Source organism: Ictalurus furcatus, chromosome 17 (genome assembly GCF_023375685.1).
Source record: "Ictalurus furcatus strain D&B chromosome 17, Billie_1.0, whole genome shotgun sequence".
Taxonomy (NCBI): domain Eukaryota; kingdom Metazoa; phylum Chordata; class Actinopteri; order Siluriformes; family Ictaluridae; genus Ictalurus; species Ictalurus furcatus.
In genome coordinates, this window is record NC_071271.1 from 11,670,453 (window position 1) to 11,695,222 (window position 24,770).

General features: G+C 39.9%; 3 protein-coding genes across 3 annotated transcripts; 2 read left to right on the plus strand and 1 right to left on the minus strand.

Moving 5' to 3' along the window:
• The first annotated feature begins 412 nt into the window (after nucleotides 1-412).
• Nucleotides 413-6,021, plus strand: dhrs13b.1 (dehydrogenase/reductase (SDR family) member 13b.1). Its single transcript, XM_053647407.1, has 5 exons — nucleotides 413-760; nucleotides 2,596-2,714; nucleotides 3,396-3,519; nucleotides 4,003-4,329; nucleotides 4,474-6,021. The coding sequence occupies exons 1-5, from the start codon at nucleotides 637-639 to the stop codon at nucleotides 4,731-4,733; spliced, it is 954 nt and encodes a 317-aa protein (XP_053503382.1). The 5' UTR covers nucleotides 413-636; the 3' UTR covers nucleotides 4,734-6,021.
• Nucleotides 6,022-6,068: 47 nt separating this feature from the next.
• On the minus strand, nucleotides 6,069-11,272 carry gemin4 (gem (nuclear organelle) associated protein 4). Its single transcript, XM_053647405.1, has 2 exons — nucleotides 10,826-11,272; nucleotides 6,069-9,743 (listed from the first exon to the last, which is right to left on the minus strand). Exons 1-2 carry the CDS (start codon nucleotides 10,836-10,838, stop codon nucleotides 6,565-6,567), a joined length of 3,192 nt encoding a protein of 1,063 aa, XP_053503380.1. The 5' UTR covers nucleotides 10,839-11,272; the 3' UTR covers nucleotides 6,069-6,564.
• dhrs13b.2 (dehydrogenase/reductase (SDR family) member 13b.2) lies at nucleotides 11,192-19,222 on the plus strand. The gene is made up of 8 exons (XM_053647406.1): nucleotides 11,192-11,471; nucleotides 12,802-12,987; nucleotides 13,106-13,363; nucleotides 13,480-13,809; nucleotides 15,066-15,395; nucleotides 15,608-15,700; nucleotides 18,231-18,253; nucleotides 18,713-19,222. Exons 1-8 carry the CDS (start codon nucleotides 11,399-11,401, stop codon nucleotides 18,719-18,721), a joined length of 1,302 nt encoding a protein of 433 aa, XP_053503381.1. The 5' UTR covers nucleotides 11,192-11,398; the 3' UTR covers nucleotides 18,722-19,222.
• The last annotated feature ends 5,548 nt before the right edge of the window (nucleotides 19,223-24,770 follow it).

Consider the following 24,770-nt stretch of genomic DNA (forward strand, 5'->3'; position numbering starts at 1 on the left):
ACCCAGTTAGAGCCCAGACCTGAATCTAACTAAAAATCTGTGAGGTGACCTGAAGCGGGCTGTGCACAGGAGATGCCTTTATAATTTGATAGATCTAGAATGTTTTTGCAAGAAAGAGTGGGGAAACATTGCTAAGTCAAGACGTGCCACACTGATTAAAAAAAAAAAAAAAAAAAAAAGACTGAGTGGTGTAATAAAATCAAAAGGTGCTTTCAACAAAGTATTCGGTTAAATGTGTGCACACTTATGCAAATATGCAGGATTAAAAATTTTCATTTAAAACCAAATTGACATAACACAATATAGACAGCTGCTTGATTAGAGCACTGGTTCTCTCTTGCCAGTCGTTGCTCACATGAGCAACCTCGTGCTGTTCATTTGGTTCATGACGTCCTCTTTTTCAGACCTACATTTGAGAAAATATCCCGGATTCAACTTTAGTTTTATTATTGTTTGCATATGATCTAATACTGCATCATGTGTGCGCGTATTTGCATTTCTTCGCTCTGTAATCCCCGCCTTCTCTCCTACATAGTTTTAGCTGACTGTAGCAGCTCAACCCGTTGGTCCAGTTTGTGGTTGTTTTAAAGCTGACCTCCGTGTGTGAACCGGAAGAGTGTATAAATCAGAGTAGCCATGTCTGCCCTTATCTTGTTCGTCGGAGTTCTCGCAGGAGTTTTTATTTTAATTCGGAAATTTGTTGCAGGAAAGAGATGTAAGAGCAAGGTACAGCTGCACGGCAAAACGGTCATCATTACCGGTAAGTGTTTGTGTCACTTTGTTGTCAATTATTATTATTATTATTTTCGGTCTCGAGATTTAAAGCTATTCTGACGACCTTTGATACCTGTGTTGATGTGTTGCTGTGGACCGGAAATAAGAAGTGTGTTCAGAAGTATGCAGGGCGCTTTCGGGTATCATAACTTTTGGGGTCGGGGTATATTCCATGGAGAGAGAATGTAATCCAGGTTTATTTGAAGATGTGTGTAGACAGCGAGGCTCACGCGTGTGCACGTGAAATGATCAACAGCTCTGACAGTAAGTTGAGGAAAACAGCCAGATGAATCGCGTAGAAAGAACAACTTTGATCAAATTGCATGATGAAATGAGCTGGATGATGAAATGATCATCGCACGTTATCATTTGTACAAGATGTGCAGGGGCAGGAAAGACCTGAAACCATACAAGGCGATGTGGAACTCGAGTTGGGAACATCAGATTCAGGAACTTGTTCATGTACAAATAGATCAAGAGTAGGAAAAGGAAGTGAGCTTTACACAGTTTTTATTTAAAGTATACAACTTGCAGTACTTACAGATTTGAGTAGTTGCTTTTGCAACTGATAGTAATTGAATAACTACTGTACATGGGTACATACTGTATGTACACTCACTGAGCACTTTATTAGGAACACCTGTACACCTACTCATTCATGCAATTATCTACTCAACCAATTCTGTGGTAGCAGTGCGATGCATAAAATTATGATTTTATGCATCGCACTGATACCACAGGATTGGTTGATTAGATAAGATACAGGTTAGTAGTGTCAGGTAAATGCCTTGTTGATGAGAGACGTCATTGGCCGGACTGGTTCAAGCTGACAGAAAGGCTACAGTAACTCTGAACAGTTGTGGTGAGCTGAAAAGCATCTCAGAATGCACAGTATGTTCAACCTTGAGGCGATTGGGCTAGAACATTAGAAGATCAGGTCAGGTTCCACTTCTGCCAGCCAAGAACAGAAGGCTGAAGCTGCAGTGGGCACAGATTCACCAAAACTGTACAGTTGAAGACTGGAAAAACTGAAGAATCTCAATTTCTGCTGAGGCACACAGATGTTAAAGTCAGAATTTGGCACCAACAGCATGAATCTATGGATCCAACCTGCCTTGTGTCAACAGTCCAGGCTGGTGGAGGTGGTGTAATGGTGTGGGGAATGTTTTCTTGGCACACTTTGGGCCTGTTAATACCAAGCAATCATTGCTTGAATGCCACAGATTATTTGAGAATGTACATCATTTCATGGATAAAATTTACCCATCTTCTAATGGCTGCTTCCAGCATGATAATGCACCATGTCACAAAGCAAATGTCGTCTCAAACTGATTTAGTGAACACGACAATGAGTTCAGTGTTCTTCAGTGGCCTTCCCAGTCATCGCACATGAATCCAGTAGAACACCTTTGGGACAGCAATTCCTGAAAAGGAGTTGCATGATTCAACCATGTCAACATGGGCCAGAAAATCAAAGGTATGTTTCCAACATCTTGTGGAATCCATGCCACAAAGAACTGAGGCCCTGCCCAATATTAGTATAGTGTTCCTAATAAAGTGCACAGTGTGTGTATATCTGCATGGTTTTATCATTATTTATCTGTGTATTTGCACAGCTTTCTTTGTTCTGTATATTCTTATCCTTATTCTTCCTTATCCTTTCTTTCTTTTTTTTAACTTATGCTGTCTTATCATTTGCATTGTATTCTAGAATAACATGTAACTTTACCTTCTGAGATCAATATCTTGTCCTGCTCACTTAACATGACATGTTACTTTCATGTATTCATACCATTGTCACCTTTATTGTTGGGTCTGCAGGCAGTAACACAGGAATCGGAAGAGAAACAGCTGTAGATATGGCCCGGAGAGGAGCTCGTGTTATTCTGGCCTGCCGCAGTGTAGTACGTGCTGAAGTGGCTCTGGCTCTCGTCAAAAGAGTAAGAGAATTTTACATTTACTCTTCTGTCAATGTCTAAATGCACTGTGGTGCAATGCTAATAAGAAATGAAGAAGTAAAACATCATTAATGTAATTTTCATTAAAATCATTAATAAGTTTCAGGCATGATCGCTGTGTCTCAGTTTTGAAGGTCTCTAGTCTGTGTCACAATGTTTCTGTACCAGGGCAGATAGAATTGTTTTCTGTTTTTGGAATGTGTTGTTTTGCAAGCACTTAATCACCCCGCCTCTCGTCCTTATTTTCTCTCTCTGCTCTTCTTATTATTATCTGGTAGAATAGACATCTTTAGTAACCCTTGAAACTACATAATAATAATAGATCTAATAGATGTTCTATTTGTGGCCTGTTCCAACTGACATTGATCATTCTTTATCAGTATTTCCTGTGTGTATATATACTATGCTTTGTGAGCATTAAACTAAGAAGCTTATGCACTGAACTCAGTGTCAGTGTGAAGCTCCTTCCCCATACTGGACGAGAGGAAATCAGTCACTGCGAGGTCCGGATTTTGGCTCTGACTGGTATCGGATAAGACCTTAACAATCATGTTGCAATTAGAGAGAATGTGTCAGTGTTTTGACCATTACACATTTAACCGTTTCTTTTGTTTGACCACAATTCTCCGCACAATGTTATTTCATGAAAAATATTATTCTCAGGAGAGCGGAAGCAATAACGTGGTGTTCATGCAGCTGGATCTGGCCAGTCAGAAGTCTATTCGCTCTTTTGCTGAAACTTTCCTCAAAACAGAGAAAAGGCTGGACATTCTTATCAACAATGCAGGTTTGGTTGAGTTCTGTACAACACCATTCAGTAGCATGTTTACTGTATGCAGGATCTAACACTCACGGTCACTTGATAATTTAAAGTTTTGAAAAGAATCTTGGGGGAAGGAAGACAGTCATGAAGGTCCTGGTGGGTGGTATTAGAAAGTTTAGGTGCCATAATAGTAAAAGGTTTGCCCCTGTCAGTTTGGTCTTGGCCATCCCCAGTAGATCCATATTGATGGGCCGGAAAAACCGAAAAGGTGCATGGAGGTCAGAGAGATAGGATGTGGTGAGGCCTTATATGAGATTGTATTTGATTCTCTATGAAATGGGTAACTACTATAACTGTTTGAGTACAGCTATATTATGTGCTGAGATCAGATGAATTTTGAATATGTTGGAGTGACCTGATATCTATAGTTCTTGGGGTTTGATTACATACTTTGATTATTTCCTCCACAGCCCATTTTCTTAATGCTCAAATGTGGTTTTCTTTTAGGGGTTTATATGCAGGGCACTACAGAGGATGGTCTTGGGTTGATGTTTGGAGTCAATCATATCGGTCACTTCCTCCTGACCAATCTCTTACTGGACAGACTCAAAGAGTGCGGGCCAAGCAGAGTTGTTACTGTATCCTCCATTTGTCATGACTTTGGGAACCTTGACTTTAACCTCCTTAGTGCTCACAAGGAATTTGGAAAAGGCAACTATCACATGGATATCTTTAGAATATATAGCAACAGTAAACTGTGCAATGTGCTGTTCACACACGAGCTTGCAAAGAGGCTTCAAGGAACTCAGGTCACCTGCTACAGCCTCCACCCAGGTCAGCAATTCTGTCTTCCCTACGGGGTAGTGATAAGAAATCCATGACAATATTTACAAATCTCCTGCCATTTTATTTATAGAGTTATTCTTCATAATTTCATTTAAGGCCTGGTTTAAATGTGTCTTTCCGTATGTTTTGCAGGCGCTATCAATTCCGAGTTGACTCGCAATATGCAGCCAGGGTTCAAGAAGTTGTTGAAGTTCATAGGAGCCCTGTTCTTCAAAGATGTGGAGTCAGGAGCCCAGACTACTCTATACTGTGCACTCCAGGAAGGCATTGAAGGCCTGAGTGGCCGATATTTCTCCAACTGTGGAGTAAAGAAAGTTCGGGCCATGGCTCAGGATGACGCAGTGGCTAAGAAGCTCTGGGAAGTGAGCGAGAAGTTTTGCGGCCTGGCCTGAGATAAACTGTACTCAAATAGATTTGTGCTCTAATGGTTCAGACTTTCATAAATTCTGTGTGGAGTGTGTTATCCAAGAACCAAAGCTATCGGATTATCATATTTTGGGGATGTTCTGAATTTTTTTTTTGTGTGTGTACGTGGAGAAAAAAGATCAGCACATTTGACCAGCTTATTAAAAAAAAAACAAAAAAACATGGTGCATGCTTAAGCTCTCTCTTACTTCTAATAATATATCCACATGACAATGAGCAGTTGCCAGATGAAATTCCTACACTCATGAGGCAGCAAATTACCTCCATGTGTGCAATCCCATGACAAAGGTTGTATTTGCCAAGTATGACTTTAATTTTAAAGCTAGGCTTAATTTGAATTGCTTTAGCTAAATACATTTTTAGCTAGTTTATTTTATTATTTTTTTAAATGTTGTGCACGTGACAGGCTAGGGCATCGAGCAAGTGAATTTTTATAGTTGATCAGAGCACACATTTTCAGTCTGCTGGTTAATGGTGTCAAACCCATCAATGCTATCCTCTGGACTAATGTATGAGTAATTTATGGATAGTATTTATAGCCAGAACTCAATGACTTGTGATTACTTATGTAAATATTATATGGGAAGCAAAACAACTGTCTGCACTGACAAGTTAGAAAAAAATGAATTTAGCTTTGAGTGAAAATTAGTGATTTACATGCACTGAAGGCACATGTTCAGTTCTGCTTCAAGCAACATATACAAGAATTACATGTACATGTAGAATTAAACCTTCTCTGTATTTGCACTTAATACAGTGTCCACAAGAACAAGCCAGTGGCCACTCAGCACTACCCATGTTCTTATCATTGCCTTTGATCGGTTAGGATTTTCAGGACCATGTTCAATAAACTTTTTTTATGTAATCTGGGACAGTCATGTTCCTCGTTTCCGGTATCCATAGATGAAGGTAATTCTTAATATGTTCAAGGTGACTATTTGCAAAGGGTGGAAGATACAGTTTAGTTTTCATGGAAAAACAGGGCTCCTTATATGTACCTTTTGTTTATGAAAGGAAATCAGTTTGATAGTTTTATTTTGGAATTCATTTGTGCAGCCATCCACTTTCTGTACCACTTATCCTACATAGGGTCATGAGGGAGCCTGGAGCCTATCCCAGGGGACTTGGGGCACCCTGGATGGGGTGTAGTCACGTCTCAATATGTTAATTTGCAGTACAATGTGCAGTGTTTTGGAAATGTACCAGTTAGTTTCAGATAGATCCCTTTCATCTGGGACAAGGTTAAAATTATGACCCCTATCCAGAAGATCAGTCTTTCTGTAAAAAGACTGAATACTGTTATAAAGTATAGTGTGATTGCTAGGGGTTCAGAGTGTAGGAGTAAAGCTGTCATATACTATATCTAATAAATTTGGTCACATACAATATACCATTCTGTGGTCAACATAAAATTTATGTCTACAAGGTTTAATTTCACTTTATTTTGCAGTAAAATATTAGGGACCTGGCATCTGTAAAGGCCTCTAAGCATTATTTACAACTTTAGGACAACCTTAAGACAATGCCAAATCAAAAGAGAAACTAAAATAAATGACTGACTTGATCGTCCCATTTCACACAGTTGAATTTGTAGTTTAATTTAATGATCCCATTTACAGTTGAAAAACGAGAAGAGGATTTAACTAATGTTTTAAGGTTCTTTGTTTTTCTTATCTCCCAAATCAGTTAACAAGAGACAAGCAAATCCTGTGCTAATAGCATTTTATTGTGAGGGTAAATGGAAGAGTCTAAAGAGATTTATTTATAAATCAATAACATACATTTGCCATTTTATCCTCATAGCTGAGCAATCTTCTGGTGCAGGACAGCTCTCATGTCTTTGCACTGCAGATTGTCTGAAATGGTGGTAAGGAAGTGGCGTGTATTAGCTACCTGTAGAGCAGTGCTGCTCTTGGGGTATGCAGCCAGTAGAGATTCATAGTGGGACAGAATGTCCAGTGCACACAGAAACAAAGGCTCTGGCTGTCCAGGCATCATCACCTGTATGTGAAGCACATGGCAGAACAGCTGAGTCAGCACAAACAGAACCTCCTGACTGAGATTTCCACTTGTAGGAGAGGTGGTGGTGGATTGGAGTGGCACTTTGTTCTTCACAGAGTCTATGATGCCCCTCATGGCTGTAGCACAGAGCCGGCCTACATGTGCCCAGCCTTGTAGAGGCAGCCACCCTGCACAGCTGGAGCCACAGAGCAGCTGAAACGTACGCAGCAGGAACACGGACACTTGTAATTCATGAGCAAAAAAACGAAGGTCAAGTAATGGGAGGAAGTCCACATATTCCAGTGAGTATGGTACATGAAGCTTATCTGACTGGAGCAATTCATGCAACACTTTCAGTAGTCGCTGCCATTCGCTAACTGTGCACCAGGGAAGAACCTGAGATACTGCCACCAGCAAGCCTTTACTGAACATGGTTACTTCCTCTGGGTTGAGCAAGTTTAGAGATAGGGAGTCCAGCATTATTTCCTGAATGTTATCTGAGAGACAACAACATTCAATCCAGGCCAACAGGCCAGTGCCTTGACCATATTGAGGCAACACCAATCCTGACCATTCCTGCTCAGAAAGATCAGATACAGCCATGAGAGAACTTGGCACCTCATATTTGAAATGCTCTCCCCATACTACTTTTAGGTGAATGCGGACAGTCCAGTCAAGTTCTTCCACTTTCGCATAAAACCAAGAAAGTGCTCTGGACCAAGTACTAGGAGCTAGAGCCACTTCCTTCCCAACTGCCTTGCCCACTGTGGTCAGAATGGAGATCAACAGTTCTTTGGATTCAAGAGACAAACCAATATCACCCTCTAATTGTTGGTCCCAGCACCTACTGCAATTATTCAAAAGCTGAGCAAGACAGTATAGAAGAGCAAATGGAGAGCAGTTCATTATCCATTGCATATCATCATCTGTGGATATACGGACCAAAGCTGATTGGAAAAGTCGTAGGCACACTTCAAGTCTGCAGGGTTTGGGGCATGAAAAGGAGAGATAAGGCAAGACAAACGCATGTACAATGTCTTCTGGTAAGAGGAAGCTTAGTTCTTCTCCCCTTTGGCCAGTAATCTTGGACTCCATTAATGCTGACAGGAAACAAAGAAACTGGTCTTCCTCTTTACATGAAGAGAGTTTGTTCCACATAGTATCTTGCAGACAGCTGCATAACAAGTTGTATTCTTTGTTTCTTGTCCCACTCAGGTTTTTTGATGTGCTCATAAGTCCAGAGAGCTGCTGGAGAATCTGAGCAAGGAGAGTATGAGCGCCGAGGTTCACCACAGCCATGTGGCAGCACCGATGCATGGTAGCCTCAGGGTTCTGGAAGGCCATGAGAGCCACAGCATTGATGGCTGAGCTCAGGCTGCTTTTTGCTTCACCTTGAATGAGGCAATTAAAAGCCAGATTGAGTTCCTCATCATAGCCTGTTGTTACAGAGCTGGGAAGGCAGCCATGCAAACCTTTCTTTGATAAGGTAAGAATTTCTGAAAGAATTGCATTCTTGTCTGGTAAAGGCAGGTGGGAAAATATTTCCACAACAATATCCTTGAACTTTTTGCAGTGTTTTACATCAGCATCACTTTGGCATTTGGATATAAGAGAAGAGACTAAGGCCATGACAAGGTCTTTTTCCTGAAATGCACCTTTGTTTCTCTCAAGGCAGCTTAGCCACTCTGCATCACTGAAAGTCTGGCTCAATTTGGAGGCAAAAAGTTTAGGAAGATCCTCAAAACCCTTCAGATTGCCATCAATGATCGTTATGGCAATACTTGCTATTTCACTTGATGGACTTTCAGGCACATTAAATGACGAGGATGCAAGCAAATCTTCCAAAGTTCTTTTCAAACTATTTACTGTCTGACCATTTTCCCCAAGGTTTCCAGACTGGACTTCCAAAGACTTAAGAACTCTGCCCAGACTATCCTTGAGACGGATTGCTAAAGCACTCGGGTCATTAGTGGGCATCCTCAGTAACCCTCTTTTTTCCCATACGTGTATTACTTCAAGTGCTGTGTCCATGGCTTGGATCAGTGTAATTCCACGTGGCTTGTTCTGAGCAGGAGTGAGTGTAGCAGCAAGATCTCTGTAAGACTCGTGTATGGCCTGAATAAGATCAACCCCTCCCAAAGGATTATTTCTCTTTCGCAGGCTCACTGAGCAGGCAATGTTTTGGAGTTTGACTTCAGCTGGAAGGTCTGTTGCATGGTTCAACAGATAGAAGGTGTACAGCATGTCTAGGCAGTTGGAGAGAGCCAAATAACATGTCTCAGATGAAGTTATAGTGTCCTTTATGTCCTTCAGTCCTTGGTATAGGATGGACATTATGCACGTGGTGGACACATCCAAATCTGGGTCTGGTTTAAATCGTTTTGAAGCTTGTGGTGAGCAGTCAGAGAGGGTCTCTGTAAAGCATACACAATGGGAACTAAAGATTTGGTCTAGATTGTCCTCTGTTTCTTTTCTTCCTTTCAACAGCTCCCACCACACCTCCAGCAAGAATTTCGCATCAGCTTCTGTGCTGTCCCTTGTAACATGTTTGACTAATCTATCCAGCTCTGTGCACTGTTGGACTGAGTCAAAGCACTGCAGCAACTCAACATAGATGCTGAAGAAGTCCATGGATTTGATCAGTTCAAACAGTACTGTATGATTAATATCAGGGAGGGTATTCTGAATGGCAAATAATGGGTTTTCCCTCCATCTGATATCAATATCTTCCCCTTTCTCAATTTCCAAAATTTTGCTCCATAGAATACACAGAATCCTCTTTCTCCAGTGAAGCTTCTCATGGTTGGTTGCACACAACTGTCCACATACTTCAGTGACAGCCTGAACAATAGGGCGTCCAATGTGCTCCCAGTCCTCTTTTCTCAAAGTGGATAGAGGCTCTGGCTGGCATAACTGATTTGCCAGCAGAAATCCACCCTGCAAAACAGCAGTCTTCTCACAGTTCAGCCAGGACTCTGAAGGCAAAACAGACAACACTGTAAGGTAGCTGTTAAAACAGTTCCCACCATCACAGTTTTAGCCTGCATATTTTTGTACCAAGGTCATTTTATGCTTCACAACTGCAATGCCAGACACATTAGTCATGTATTTGTAGTCTTAATATCTTACGGAATAATTGTTTCATGGGTGTTTGGGGTACACTGGTGGGGTTTTTTTTATTGTTACGACCAAGAATTTCAAAATTTGCGATGCAATTTGCAGAGTGTTTTGTGTTTGTTTGTTTTGTTTTGGGTTTTTTTTTCAGAAAACTACTTGAATTGGCAAATTTGCAATTGCAAAAATTGTTTTGCACAGTCTTTCACAGTGATGTTGATAAATGAGACCTTTTAGCTGTACTCATGTTCGACACGTAACTCTATGGGGGCTTTGTCTGAACACGTTGTGATGACATCACATGCGTCTTGGCCCAAATCTGCAGTAATTTTGAAAAATTGCAAGCTCATCAGAATATTGCAGAGTTTCCTTGATTTTGTTCTGTGACCACAAAATCCTGAAGGTACTGTATATTAGTGCTGTTAATAATTAAAAATAGATTTCTTTACCCAATATAATGATTATTTATTACAATTATTCAGCCAAATTAGAAAATAAATGGTTTTATTTCACTTTGTCATATTAAATAAACAAAAAACGGTCCTTTCTTTATACATTATATAATATATATTATATAAATGTGTATATACAGTGTGTATGAGTGTGTGAGGCCCTTCGAAAAACTGCCATTCTAGGGATAGACTACAGATCCACTAATCTCCTGAGCAGAATATAGTGTTTACGTAATTACTAACTATGTATGCATGAAGAATGAATGAATGGTCTCGGTCACATTCACACATGGATTTGTTATGCAACAAATTACAGTTAAAATATTAACAGACTAAAATACAATTCATTATGCAGTACAGGTCAAATAATGAGTACGCTGCAAGAACCTGTAGATTTTAGTGAAAATATATCATAGACGAGTCACAGACACCATCATCAGAACTGAATGAGAATATGCATGAGATATGAATATAAAAGAATACTGTATTACCTCGGTCCATCATTGCTTAGCTTGGAACTATGGTGGGAAACAAAATCAGACCAAATGGTCCATGTGTTTATTCCTTGCAGATAAACTGACAACGTGTATAAATAAAACACTGCAATACTGAACCTGAATACTATGAGACGCAGAGACTATGATTTGAACTGTCTATTTGCTCTGTGAGATTAACGCACGTGTTATTTACCGTGTAAAGCGGAATGAACGTTCAAAAGCAGATAACTTTGTACATACTTCCGCATCAACGAGTGCAGAGAAGAGAAACTTACAGGAACAAATACGTGTGGCTCTGTGTATGTAGCGCCCCCGTCCGTTCAAGGAGTTTCATACAGTCCTGGCTAATTCGCTGCCGTTTTGTTTCCGTGTATTTTATAAAACAGTGCTCCAGTCAGTTTTGAACAAGTTCTAAAGAGGAAAGAGCTGGAAGTTTCTCAGGTCCTGGTGAAGGCAGAGGGAGAAATGTGCTGCGCGTGACGCTGTGTAGGAGCAGGTGTTACTTGCAGTTATTGTGAAACGAAAGTGAAAGCAGTGAGTTTGCATGGCGGTTTGTTGGTACTCCGAATGCAGGTCTCTGAAACGGGGTTTATCATGATTACTGCTTTTCGTGGACTTTTTCTTGCTTTGTTGTTTTCAGGTGAGGTGGTTTAATGTCTGGTGTGGTTTTTCTTCTTCTTCTTTATATATATTTAATATGACATATTACATCATACCTAACTAGGAAATACTCATTCACAGCCTACCTTCTGTAAGTCATTGGACTGCTGAGCTGTGTTTACTTTTGATTTCAGGCAGTTATTCAAATGAAATGTATGTTTAATGTTTAAAATTTCATTGTGAACACACTCTTCGGTGAAAGCCTTTTACAGAACAGCTTGTTGGAAGGTCCTTTATTTGTCATTTACTCGAGACCACACCACTGCATTGTTTTTAATGCCATAAATCTAACCATAATTAACATTTTGAAGAATTCCTCTGTAATAGTCTTCTAAACAGGAATAGAAATGTGCGTGTAAAATGTCATGAATGCAGGTTATGTAGAAACTGAAATTTTAGATTGAGTGGTAGTGGGCGGGGCATAACATTTCAAAAGTATGTTTAAGATGATGTGAATGTGCAGTAAACATATTACTGCTGAGTTCTGACATTTCTATTTTTCACATGACTTAATGACATGACCATAGTTGTCATTTTGCCTGTAGGGATTTGCCTTTAGTCTTGAAATTGAATGTGTTTTAATCTAAATTTTACATTACATTTATTCATTTAGCAGACGCTTTTATGCAAAGCGACTTACAAATGAGGAAATACAAGCAAAGCGACATATCAATCTGAGAACAATACAAGTAGTGCTACCAAACAGGATTTATTATTTAGTTCTAGAGAAGCAAAGTGTGCAGAGTAGAGGTGTAAGAGCCAGAGTAAGTTGTTTTTTTTTTAAGAATAATGTGGGGTTGGTGTTTTAGGGGTTAGTTAGGTGTTCATGGTTTTTGTTGAAGATAGTGACAGATTCTGCGGTCCAGATTGAGGTTGGAAGTTCATTTCACCACTGAGGAACAGTTAGTTTGAAGATTCTGGAAAGGGACCTTGAGCCACGCTGAGTGGGAACTACTAGGCGTCGGGCATTAATCGATTGCAGATTGCATGAGGTAACGTAAGCCTTCAGGAGAGAGTTGAGGTAGGGCGGTGCTGTTCCAGACAAGGTCTTGTAGGTGAAAATCAAGGCCTTGAATTTGATACAGGCAGCTACAGGAAGCCAGTGGAGGGAGATGAAGAGGGGTGTGACATGAGTCCTTTTGGGCTGGTTGAAGGCGAGGCATGCTGCTCGTCTAGTATATCTAGTACATGATGTACGGCTATCATGCTTTGTTCTGCTTTTAGTTATGCTAAACTCAAGTAACGTTATTTTGATCTCCAGCTGGAACCTACAGTGACAATTTGTTTAATGATATTTTATTTGTGAGCAGGTGTATGTGGAACGCAATCGGCTTACGATGTCCAGTGGCTGCCGTGCCAATTTCAGGATGAGACGGTACAAATAAATGATGAGGGGCATAAGGATGTCAAGTTTCACCATCGGAATGCAGGACTGCAGTTTGGGAATTCAGGGGACAGTCCTATAAACCCCGATGCTATCACCTTCCTTGTCACAAGTGAGTATATGATTAGCAGAAAGCTTTTAGATCCATTTCAATGGGTCAAAGATGGAATATCCTGTGTGATATATCAAAAATGTGTCTAAAAGTGTATTTATATATATGTTTTATGTAGCATCAAAGGTGGATATGAGGCGTTATTTAGAAGGTGGCAAGGACTCGCTGGAATGTGAGATCCAGAGATATAACACTAAAGGGATTGTGATGCGCTGGCCTGGTTTGGGTGCACAAGAACATGATGTCTGGTTCACCTGTATTCTCCGCAATAGTCAGGGATTGTTTCACCTCACCACCTTCCTCAGACACACACCTGCGCAGGAAGGCTTTCAGGAGAGGATTGAAATAGGAGACAGAGAGCTCCTGACCACCACAGGTAATCATGAACACTATCAATCTAAAAGATGGGTTTCTGTGCTAGCAGAGCTTTCTCATGGTATTATCTACCTCTGCTGCATCCTGATAGCATGGCCTTCTTCCCTGTTTCAACAGCTACGATGGCTGTCCTGACACGCACACCTGTCATTCACGTGGGCCTCATGAAGGAGCCGAACCTGCATTGTCAGTTCGCTGTGGACCACAAGCAGGCGAGTGTGACAGTGGAGTGGGTGCACCAGCGGCGTGGAGAACGCACTAAACTCTTCAGCTACTCGAGCCGCATAGGCAAGAGTGAAGGCAGCGGAGTGTCTGTGAAAACCATTGCAGCAGGAGATGCCTCTCTGAAACTACTACCCACTAAGCAAACTAGCGAGGGCACATACACATGCTCTGTTTTCATCCCACCACTCCAACATAACAGTGACATTGTCCTCAACATTCAAGGTGGGACAATCAAGCATGTCTTTTCAAAGTAATAGAAACTTAAAGTAGTGGTTATAAATGTGGTAGAGCAGTTGTAGATAAGCAGTTATGGTTCTGTACTGTACCAAAAGCTTATGATCCACAAAGACACTGTTGTGCTGTAGGATAAGGTCCTTAACTTTCAACTGCTCCAGTATATGCTTTCATTTTGTGCAAATCTTGGGTTTTAGCTAAAATTGCAACACAGAGTTTAACATACACCATGTGGCCAAAAGTATGTGGACACCTAACAATCACACCCTTATGTAAGCCTTCCTGAATCTGTTGCCACAAATTTGGAAGCATACAATTGTCTAGAATGTCTTTGTATACTGTAACGTTAAGATTTCCCTTTCGCTGGAAATAAGGGGCCCAAACCTGTTTCATCATGACAATGCCCCTGTGCACAAAGCGAGGTCCACTGAAGACTTGGTTTACCAAGGTTGAACACGGGTGTCCCAAGCCCCACTGAACATCTTTGGGATAAATTGAAACTCTGACTAAGCCCCAAGAACTCTCTCTTGACAACAGTGCCTGACCTCACTAATGCTCTTATGGCCGAGTGAACACAAATCCCCCCAGCCATGCACCAAAATCCAGTGGAAAGCCTTCCCAGGAGAGTGGAGGCTGTTATAACAAAAAAAAGTAGGGGCCAGGTCCGTGTTAATGCCCAAGATTTTGGAATGGGCACATGTGGCTGTGATGGTCAAGGGTCCAAATACTTTTGGCCATATAGTGTACTTTGGTACCGCAACTTTAAGAAACCAAGAATCTATTTTACCAAAACGACATGGGAATGATTTTATTTACTTTATAACCTTGACTTGTTATCTGCTTATAAAGAGCATGTTTTATAAGGAGCCAATTTAATAGTTATAAACATTCAATGTGGTATAAACAGTCTATAGTCAGAACTATACATAGTAGAAAATGTCACCATGTGAAGGGTTTGTAGGCTGCTACACAAATGTAAACTTAATCATTATAGAAACTGCTTTGTATGAAAGCTGAGCATAATGAGCAACTACAATTGCTAATGGCATATTAAATGGAAACAAACTACAAATTCTTATTGATTCTTAATTCTTATATCCAAATTTTTACGTAAAACTGTCATTAATCAACAATATAATCTTGCTCATTATTGCAATTGTACTCCCATTTCTGCCATTACATGTGTCCCTATAGCTAAATCAAGAGTTTAATCATGTTTGCTACTGTCTGTTATGTCCCAACAGAACCACCGCGTGTAACAGTGAACGTGGGCTCAACCTTGTCTTTAACCCTGGGTCAGGAGCAGAAGGTGGTGTGTGACACTCAGGGCTACTATCCTCTCGACGTGACCATCGAGTGGCTGCGAGAGCCGGTGGGTTCAGGCCTCCTGCCTCAGGTTCTGAGGAACACTCTGTACTCCAGCCACCGCCACCATCAGGATGGCACATACTCGCTCTCAGCCTTTTTCTTGCTCCAGCCTGACCTTGAAGATTCAGGATACAAGTACACATGCCGGGTGCAACACCAGTCTCTGCGTACACCAATCCGCAAGAGCTTCACGCTCATTGTCACAGGTAGAACACAGCAGACTTGGTTACACTCACCAGAAAATTAAACTGTGTTTATTATGTATTGTGAAAACAAACTGGAATTTCCCGTCTTGGAAACTCCCTAAATTACCATACATCTACCACTAGATGGCAGACAAGGTGTAAGATCTTTAAACTTGACGTTTGGCTAGAAGTATTTATATCTGTCTGAATTTCTCTTTTTTCTCACTTTTTAGAGCAAGACTCCACACTGTGGTACATCTTGGTGTTTGGATTCATAATTGTCATGCTAGGAATTCTGAAATGGCTGGTGCCTCAGTTTATTGCTGGTAAGAGTTTTTGTGAAATCATGTTACAACCCCAATTCTGAAAAAGTTGGGACAGTATGGAAAATGCTAATAAAAATAAAAAGAAGTGATTTGTAAATGTACTTTGACTTGTATTAAACAAAAAACGTAGGAGACAAGGTATTTGATGTTTTACCTAATCAACTGCATAGTTTTTTTTTAAAAGTAAACGTTTATTTTGAAATTGATGCGTGCAACACGTTCCAAAAAAGTTGGGACTGGGCAATTTAGGACTAATAGCGATGTGACAAGTTGAAATGAGAAGGTGATGTGAAACAGGTGAGGCAATCATCTAATCATAGTATATAAGGAGCCTCCAAAAAAGGCCTAGTCCTTCAAGAGGAAGGATGGGTCGAGGCTCGCCAATCCACCAACAGATGCGTCAGCAAGTAATCCAACACTTTGAGAACAACATTCGCCAAAGACAAATCAGTAAGATTTTGGGCATTTCACCTTCTACAGTGCACAATATAATTAAAAGATTCAAGGAATCCGGTCAAATCTCAGTGCGTAAAGGGCAAGGCCGAAAACCACTTCTGAATGTGCGTGATCTCCGATCCCTCAAACGTCACTGTCTTAAAAACCGTCATGAGTCTGTAATGGATTTCCTGACATGGGCTCGGGAATACTTTGGTAAACCTTTGTCAGTCAACATCATTCAGTGCTGCATCCACAGATGCAAGTTAAGGCTTTACTGTGCAAAGCAGAAGCCATAAATCAACACTGTCCAGAAGCGCCACCCACTTCTCTGGGCTTGGTGTCATCTGAGATGGACAGTAGCACAGTGGAATCGTGTTTTGTGGTCCAACGAGTCAACATTTCAAATAGATTTTGGACAAAATAGCCACCCTGTTCTCCGGTCCAAAGAGGAAAGGGACCATACAAGCTGTTGTCAGCGTCAGGTCCCATGGTAGGGGTAACTTGCACATCTGTGAGGGCATCATTAATGCAGATGGAGCATTGGATGGAGCAACATAGGCTGCCATCCTGTGCAGGACAACGCCAAACCACATTCTGCCCGAATTACGAGCACATGGTTGCGTAAGCAGAGAGTGCGGGTGCTAGCATGGCCTCCCTGCAGTCCTGACCTGTCTCTGATTGAGAATGTGTGGCGCATTATGAAGTGTAAAAAATAAGGTAACGAAGACCTGTACAGTTACACAGCTGAATAAATGCATAATGGATGAATGGGGGAAAATTCCACTTACTAAACTTAACCAACTGGTGTCTTCAGTCCCAAACACTTAAGTGTTAAAAGAAAAGGTGATGTTACACAATGGTAAACAGTCGACTGTCCCTTTTTTTGTAGTGCATTGCAGTCATCAGATTTGAAATGAGTGTATATTTTCCAAAATAAATTAAATTCACAAAGTAAAACATCAAATAATGTGCTAATAATGTGTTTTCAATATAGTACAGGGTGAATTGTATTTTTAAATGACTCTTTTTGTTTGGATTTTTGCTTTTTTCCATACTGTCTCAACTTTTTCAGAATTGGGGTTGTAAGTTAATCATTATTTTCGTTGTTATTGTTGTTGTTGTTTCTTATAATAATATATAAATGTGGTTTTCAAGTTGGCAGTACATGATTTTCTAATTTTGAACACATCTTTATCAAAAACATTATGGCTGTATAGAATGCCAAATGGAATCTAATGATAATTTTAATAACTGGGAACTATCTAGTGCCAATAAATATTATTTGTACAAACTGAAATAATTTGCTTAATGTCAAGTAATGTAGTGCAAAGAGCACATCTAGTAAATAAAAGCCACAGGTGCACTGGCAAGGAAAATTTGCCCATGCCACTTTTGTCAAAGCAAAGAGTCCAAAACCAGGAATTTATATATATATATATATATATATATATATGTATATATATATATATATATATATATATATATATATATATATATATATATATATATATATATACAATAAACATTATGTACATGTACAAGCTGAATGCACTGCATATACATACATAAAATATATACAGTAAATACATGAACTGATGCATATAAACCCAAACCCAAATGGAACCCCTGAAAGAGGCTACAAGAAAGGAGAAAAGTTAGTGTCATCATTGAGAACTAGATAGGGCCTTGAGCATGTGAATCCAATAGTCACTTTGGATTCACTTCTTAAGGTGCTTAAGTTCATCTTCACCCCTGTGCTTAATGTTTTTAATAGTTTGTGAAATAAATCCATATTAATGGGGATCCATGAACAACTTCTTATTATATATACTTATTTATTTATTTATTTATTTATTTTATAGTTAAATGGGTCTGTGACTGGTAAAATATTTATTGAGAACCCCTATCGTAGGCCATTTCTGAAATTTGTCAATCATTGGTGATTCAAAATATTGTATTAATAGGGGAAAAACAGATTATACTGTTCAATTAGAATAAGATAGTAAATGAGAAGTTTTTATGCTAATATAATTGTAGTACCTAATAACAGTGCAGTATGAAAATGTGATTGTTTTTTTTTTCTTTGTCACAGCAAGAAGAAAAGCAGCAAACAAGGTGAGGGAAACATTCTTCAAACTGTGTCCATATATGTCCCCACAAAGATAGGAAAATCTGACAGTATCCATCTTGTATGGACATTTGATTGGTTCCCATGAGGAAAGCTTTTTTTTTTCTAAAGGTTTTTCTTGTGGAGCAGTTTCCTTCTGGTTACTGGGATTAAGTTTAGGTGTAGACATAGCATTAATTAGCTGCATTAATAATTATGTCTCTGGTGTGCATGTTTAGACCATTCTGAGAACCAAATGTCCCTGTAATGAAAGGAATACATAAGAATGATCATTTATATGAGAATACATGTGATGACATTTGCCTGGTGCTCATAACAATACATTTCAAAGAAATACAGGTTTGTCATCTACATTGAGTTTCTTAGGTACTTGTTAGGATATAAGTGCATATGTTTGCCATGTGTCTGTTTACATTGCGTGTTTACATAGTGTCTCCTGTGTGCAGAGGTTCTGAGGGCTCATGCCAGAGGAATTATAGCTCTACTCCATGGAGACAGACAACACCACATCCCTCTCTCTACCTCTTCCTCATCCCCTCTCCCTCCACCTCCTCTGCTGTACCTGCTGCATCGCTGGAAAAGCTGTTTCAGCTAAAGAGGTTGTTGTGAACACCAGTGTCTGATCTCATGCTTTATGAGGGTGTTTACACCCGCTAATGGAGCCATATGTGAAGAATATCAAAGTCTTCTGAACCTAATTGTAAGATGGCTGCCAGTATGATGTTTTTATAAGTAAATTCACATAGCGTGAAATAATAAAAAATAATAATAATTAGAAGAGATGTTGTGAATAATTTGTGTTTGTTTGCGATGGCTGATGCTGGCTCACATCTCTGGCCATCATTGAAAATATTGCAGACCTAAACAGTTTAAGTCAGTTTACATTTAAGATATTTCTACAGGATTCACTAATAATAAAATAAATATATGTAAAAGATATCGTCTACACTGAGTTCATTTCAAGTCGAATAGTTATATCTGCGTTGACTTTTTGAGGCTCAATATCTTAAAATCACAGAATTGTTAGATAGAACCTTATAACATCCGAGTATTATAAATTGCAAACTGCTATATGAGTGATTATTCATTTTCTACATTGGTAAACTCCAGTAAGATCAGCACTATGGATGAGATGATTAGGGCATGTTCGTGCTGTTACTCTTCATTTTGGCTGAAACATGACTCCAATGGCCAGCTTGGAGACCTTTTGAGGTATTCAGGCATATGCTTGGCTAAATCCTCACCTCTGCCTATGAAGTGGTCATGTTGCGCTCCCCCATAGCCTGTTAGCTACCACACTATAAACACTTCAGTTAGGAATGACAGCTGTTACTCACTGCTTCTCGGTACATTTCCCTACTCCAACATGTCTGATATCTCTTCACCCAGCGAGCAATTACATATCTTCACTGAGGTCAGTGGTTTATGATCTTGTGTTTCCTGTTAATACTGAAAATCATACTTTCAATCCAGTGTATACTGGATTCTTACCATTACAGGTTACCATTTGTTATCGACAGTGAATAGCCAGTTGAGTGTGGAATAAAAATGTACACTGAACTGCAGATGAATGGCTCAGGCAAAAGGATCTCTGGAAACAAACATGCCTGGGGGGTCAGCAGTCAGAACAGAGACGGGTCAGCATTTGGCCACACACCACAGTGCTGAAATGGCTAACGTGGAAATGGCTCCTCTGGGAACAGCTCAAATACAGCTTAAGAGTGGAAAAATGAAAAGTTTGCATTACATCAGCGAGACTCTCATCCTGCCATTGCGTACTTCGGTTTCCATTTAGTCAATTGACATTTTTAGAACCGTTCCATAATAGACTGTTTTGTTTAGAGTTAAGACCTTGGAAAGGCCGGTCCACTTGAATCGAACCCCTTGAGTGGTGTTAGTGAGTTCCTCAAGCCGGCTGCACTAAAGCGTCTGTAGTCTTCAACTCATCTCTTTCTCAGTGAGAGAGTATGTGGCTCTGACTTAATTACAGATGGGGAGGAAAAACAAACAGGCCTGGCTCACACTGGGAGCAGGAGGGAGTCTAATAAAAGTCAACGTGTGGCCAGGGAGAGCTTGTTTTATTTCCAAAGCCGGGCAGTCTAGGGCAGTCTGCCAGCACATGCACCTGTAATCCCACTGACAGGGCTGTAAGTTCTGGGAAAATCAGTAATGAATGAATTAGTGTTTTGTAATGGGCAGCTAAAACGTTTCTTGGACCCAGCAGATAATTTAGCATTGGATATTGACTATGGAAATGAGAGTATGCTTACGGTATTAGATCACGTTTCATTATGGTGCAGAGATTGGAGATGCGGGTTGGATCCAGGCACAAATAGTTGGGCTTGCGGTTACGCGTGCACAATAATGATGTTTTCTTTGCCTTTACCAGATGACCTAATACTTTGCTGAAAGCATTTGTTCATCATTTGTAGTTAGTGAGCCAGTAACATAATCACCGGCTATTTTATCCCATAACATTTGCAATGGTTTAGACCTAATTTGAACTCTCGAACCTCATTACTTGTTCACTGCTCTGACCTTCAACACATTGGGTGTGTGTGTCTTTGTCTGCATGCGTTTACTCCTTAATGACATCCTGTCCCAGTGTTTTTAATTGCTTGGGTCTAGAATGAAATCCCCTCTCCTGCTTGGGCATTGCAGTGAAAGCAGAGTCCTTGTGCTCATCTTGCACTCTTAAGCTTAATCACCCACCATGTCCTGGGCATGGAAAAACCTCTAGGCCTGGTTCTTTGTGTAATCCATCCATATTTTTTGACTTTCACAACACTCAAAAACATACACACACACACACACACACACACACACACACACTTCACCCCCAATCCCCTCAGTCTCTGTTCACTCTGTTATTGTGGTCAGCCACTGCAGAGACCAGCTGTTACCATGGGAAGGTTGTTTTTGGCCTGTGAAATAGCTCATGGATACACAGTGTCTCTTCTCAGTATCTTTGAGGAACTCTGAGGACACACTTGTGGGATGGATTGTACTTCTAAATATGGCAGAAGGCGGCCAGAGCGCTGGCCACAGTTTTATTGATGTTCCACTTAAGAGGGGCAATGAAGAGAAGAACCATTAGGGATAAACCCAGTGAGCTCCTCTGGCAATGAAATGTATAAATAGGTGCAAGAAACCAGTATGTTCTCATGGGCAGTGTATTATGTTAACACATTGAATGTGGAATTCATATGGTGAAATATGATTCATATGACATTTACTGTAGGTTCTGTAAGTGATATAAGTGCATAAATTATATCTATAGATAGCTTACAGCTCAAAAAAGAGAGTGTAAGATCCAGATTTCAAAGTATTTTAAATGATATTGTTAAATTAAATTATACATGTTAAAACGGGAATTTAATCAGGTTATATACAAATAAGTATACTAGGAACATTCACAGACTCACAGCTCCAGGGTCCCCAGTTTGGTTCTGAGCTCAGGTTACTGTCAGTTTCACATGTTCTCCTCATGTTCTCATGGTTTCCTCTGGGTTCCTCCCACCTCTCAATGCCAAAAGTTGAATTGTTTATGATTAATTACCCCTAAGTGTGAATGACCAGCATCCCATCCAGTCTTCCCACCTCATGCCCAGTGTTCCGACAATAGGCTTTGGATTCACCATGACCCTGACCTGGGTAAAGTGAGTGCTGAAGAAAAAATGAATGAATTAATGAATGAATGAAATAAATTCTCCACAGCTGGCATGATGCAAGATGCGAGATATAGCAGTAACACTAAAAACAACTAATGTAGCTAAAAACACAATGGCAAATGAAAGCGCTGAATATGTTTATGTTCATGTAAGCGTCAGGCGTATTACAACACATTGCACTGCTTCTAGCTTTAGTGCTCAAGCTCCATATGATTAGCTTCAGATGCCTGCCAAAAAAATGGTTCCAGCGTTTTATTTTCTCTTAAACCTTTCCTAGCTTCAGACGCAACGGCAATGAAAAGTAAATCATTTAAGTGAGGTTCAGAATAGGCTGATGCCACAGCACTGGTTGATTGCCCATACTTCCACATGGGTCCATACATTATTACTCTGCAATGTCATTTAAGTGCAATCTTACACTCAGCTGTTATTGTTCTAATGGTAAATTAGGCTGCAAATTGGGAACTTTGAAATAAACCCTCTATCACAGCTCATTCATCTTCTTCAGCAGACCCCTCCAATGGAGATTTGAATTGGTTGTGAGCCTCATAAGGGGATTAGTGTTTAATCTCTTAGAAGATGAATTGACAAAATGAGTCATGCTTAGCAGGAATCCTGCTACTTTGGTTGTGTTTAGACAGGTAATCTAATCCATATGACTGGCTGAAAAAATAGTAAAGACATTAGCTATTTTAGAGACAGAGAGAAAGAGAGCTGAGGAGCCAAAGGTCAAGATCAGGCCCCTCCCTTGTTGTATTCCTCAAGAAGGGTCACGTGAAAAGATTCCCATCCGGAAAAATAGTGAACTGGAATGGAAAACTGTGCAGGCCTGCTGTTTCCCTGTACACCCTCAGGCCTCACTGTTGGGAAGTGAAGTCATGCACACTATGTTTTATCAGGCCTCTGAGGGGCCAGCACTTCTCCCTTTTTATTTCACTCTCACTATGATTATTTTTTTCTGTGACTTTTTGCCTTTCCACCTTTCTCTTAAACTTTTACTCAGTTTCCATTTCAGTCTCTTGTTGACATTTGATTCTTTTCTCTTTTTTTTTACTCTGGGTTTCTCACACAGTGTTGTCCTCTCTCTCTTAAAACTAAAAGCTTGCTCTCATCTCCTGATGTGTGTTTTTGTTATGAAGTGACACTGTCCTCAAACAATGACATCACTAAGTCCTTCACTCTTCATTTTTGCTTGCAATAAGGAGTGGTGTAAATCAGTATCCACTGAACTGAGGACAGGATCACAGTTTAGAGACCCAGAGGCAGGGCTCATTACTTCTGCTCCTATGTCCATAAATCTTACATTCTTTACTGGGTTATATACATTTGGGATGCATTCTTTTCACAGTGGTGCACTGTGGCTATTGATCCTCCTTTTCCATGGCCTGGGGTCAGAGCAGCCCAGCCTTGGATCTCAGACCTACTGCTAATCATTAGAGAGGGAGTGTAGGGTGTAGGCGCAGAGGTAATTGGCTAAGACTCAATGTCTCCCTTTGGCTTTATTTGTTTAAACCATAATCACCTAAGGTTGTTTCATGCTATGCTGACCAAGTTACATTTGACAAACTTAGCCATACATTAAAGGAATACTCCATTTCAGCCTAACCTATACCTCAGCTCTAGAGTATGTGCATGTATATTACCAAAGAAAATAATTTAAGCATGTACTAGGAAAAGAACAGAAAACCTGTTTACTCGAAACTTGCTAATAATGGATAACTAAGGACAGCTGTTGGAGTAGTCAAAAAAACTAACCTAGTTAAAGGTATAATCAAAGCTCTAAATATGTATAAATGGTCCTTCAAAAAATGGCTAAGCTTTCAGAGGGTTACTAACATAAAATAGCCATGGAAAACAATGATACTGCAATTATCTGCAGTTTAAAAGTTGGAAAATCTGTCAAAATTATCATCTGTGAAAATACACTATAAATGTAGTAGATAGAGATTAGGTTAAAAATATTGGCATATTCCTTTAAGAGTGTCAGCAAAGCTGGGCAGAAGGAAACTTTCTACCAACACTTTGTTCATAGCACTTCTCTTCCCCCACAATGATAATCTCCAGCAGGCTCTCAGCCTGACTGTCTTTTCCCCTGCTCTTATCGTTAACAGTGACTGACACCCACCAGGCCTTCCTGACTGCAACCCAGCAATCCAAATGCAGTGACGAAGAGAAACGGATAAAATGGAGGGATTGCTGTGGGGTAACTGTGGGGTTGGTAGTCCATTAGAATACGTAGATTGCATTTGTTTATGAATGCGAGTTTGGAAAGCATGGGGAGAAGAAAATGACAGACTTCTGCTAATGTGAAGAAATCATACTTGTCCCTGCGTATCTATTCTAATGCTAACTACATTTGCTAACTGTGTCTACAATTACAGTTACATCAAAATGTCCTAAAGTAGCACTTTAAATTTCATCAAGCTAGCCTTAGTGGCTCAGTTAGTAAGCACGTCAACAAGGTAATATTACTTCGCTGCTAGGATTAGCCTTAGCTACAACATGAAACAAGAGCAACAGATATTTGTTTGTGTTTTTGATAACTGCTTTAAAACATTATTATTATTATTATTATTATTATTATTATTATTATTATTATTATTATTATTATTATTATTATTATTATTATTATTATTATTATTATTATTATTATTATTAAGAAGAAGAAGAAGAATCAGCGGCAGTCAGTTCTATCCACTAGGTGTTTGGAGCTTCATGTACAATAAGTGAATGAAAGCATCCTAACTAGCAAACAATTTCATTGAGAAAAGAAAGAAGCGATAGGCTTTATCAAGTCAACGTCCTCAAAGTTGAGTTAAATGTACACAATAAT

Bases quoted from the DNA above. Each gene is read 5' to 3' on its own strand.
- dhrs13b.1 (XM_053647407.1), top strand. From the start codon at position 637: ATGTCTGCCCTTATCTTGTTCGTCGGAGTTCTCGCAGGAGTTTTTATT. The intron at 761-2,595 runs GTAAGTGTTTGT...TTGGGTCTGCAG, and splicing joins CAAAACGGTCATCATTACCG to GCAGTAACACAGGAATCGGA. The intron at 2,715-3,395 runs GTAAGAGAATTT...TATTATTCTCAG, and splicing joins CTCTGGCTCTCGTCAAAAGA to GAGAGCGGAAGCAATAACGT.
- dhrs13b.2 (XM_053647406.1), top strand. From the start codon at position 11,399: ATGCAGGTCTCTGAAACGGGGTTTATCATGATTACTGCTTTTCGTGGA. The intron at 12,988-13,105 runs GTGAGTATATGA...TGTTTTATGTAG, and splicing joins TATCACCTTCCTTGTCACAA to CATCAAAGGTGGATATGAGG. The intron at 13,810-15,065 runs GTGGGACAATCA...ATGTCCCAACAG, and splicing joins CATTGTCCTCAACATTCAAG to AACCACCGCGTGTAACAGTG.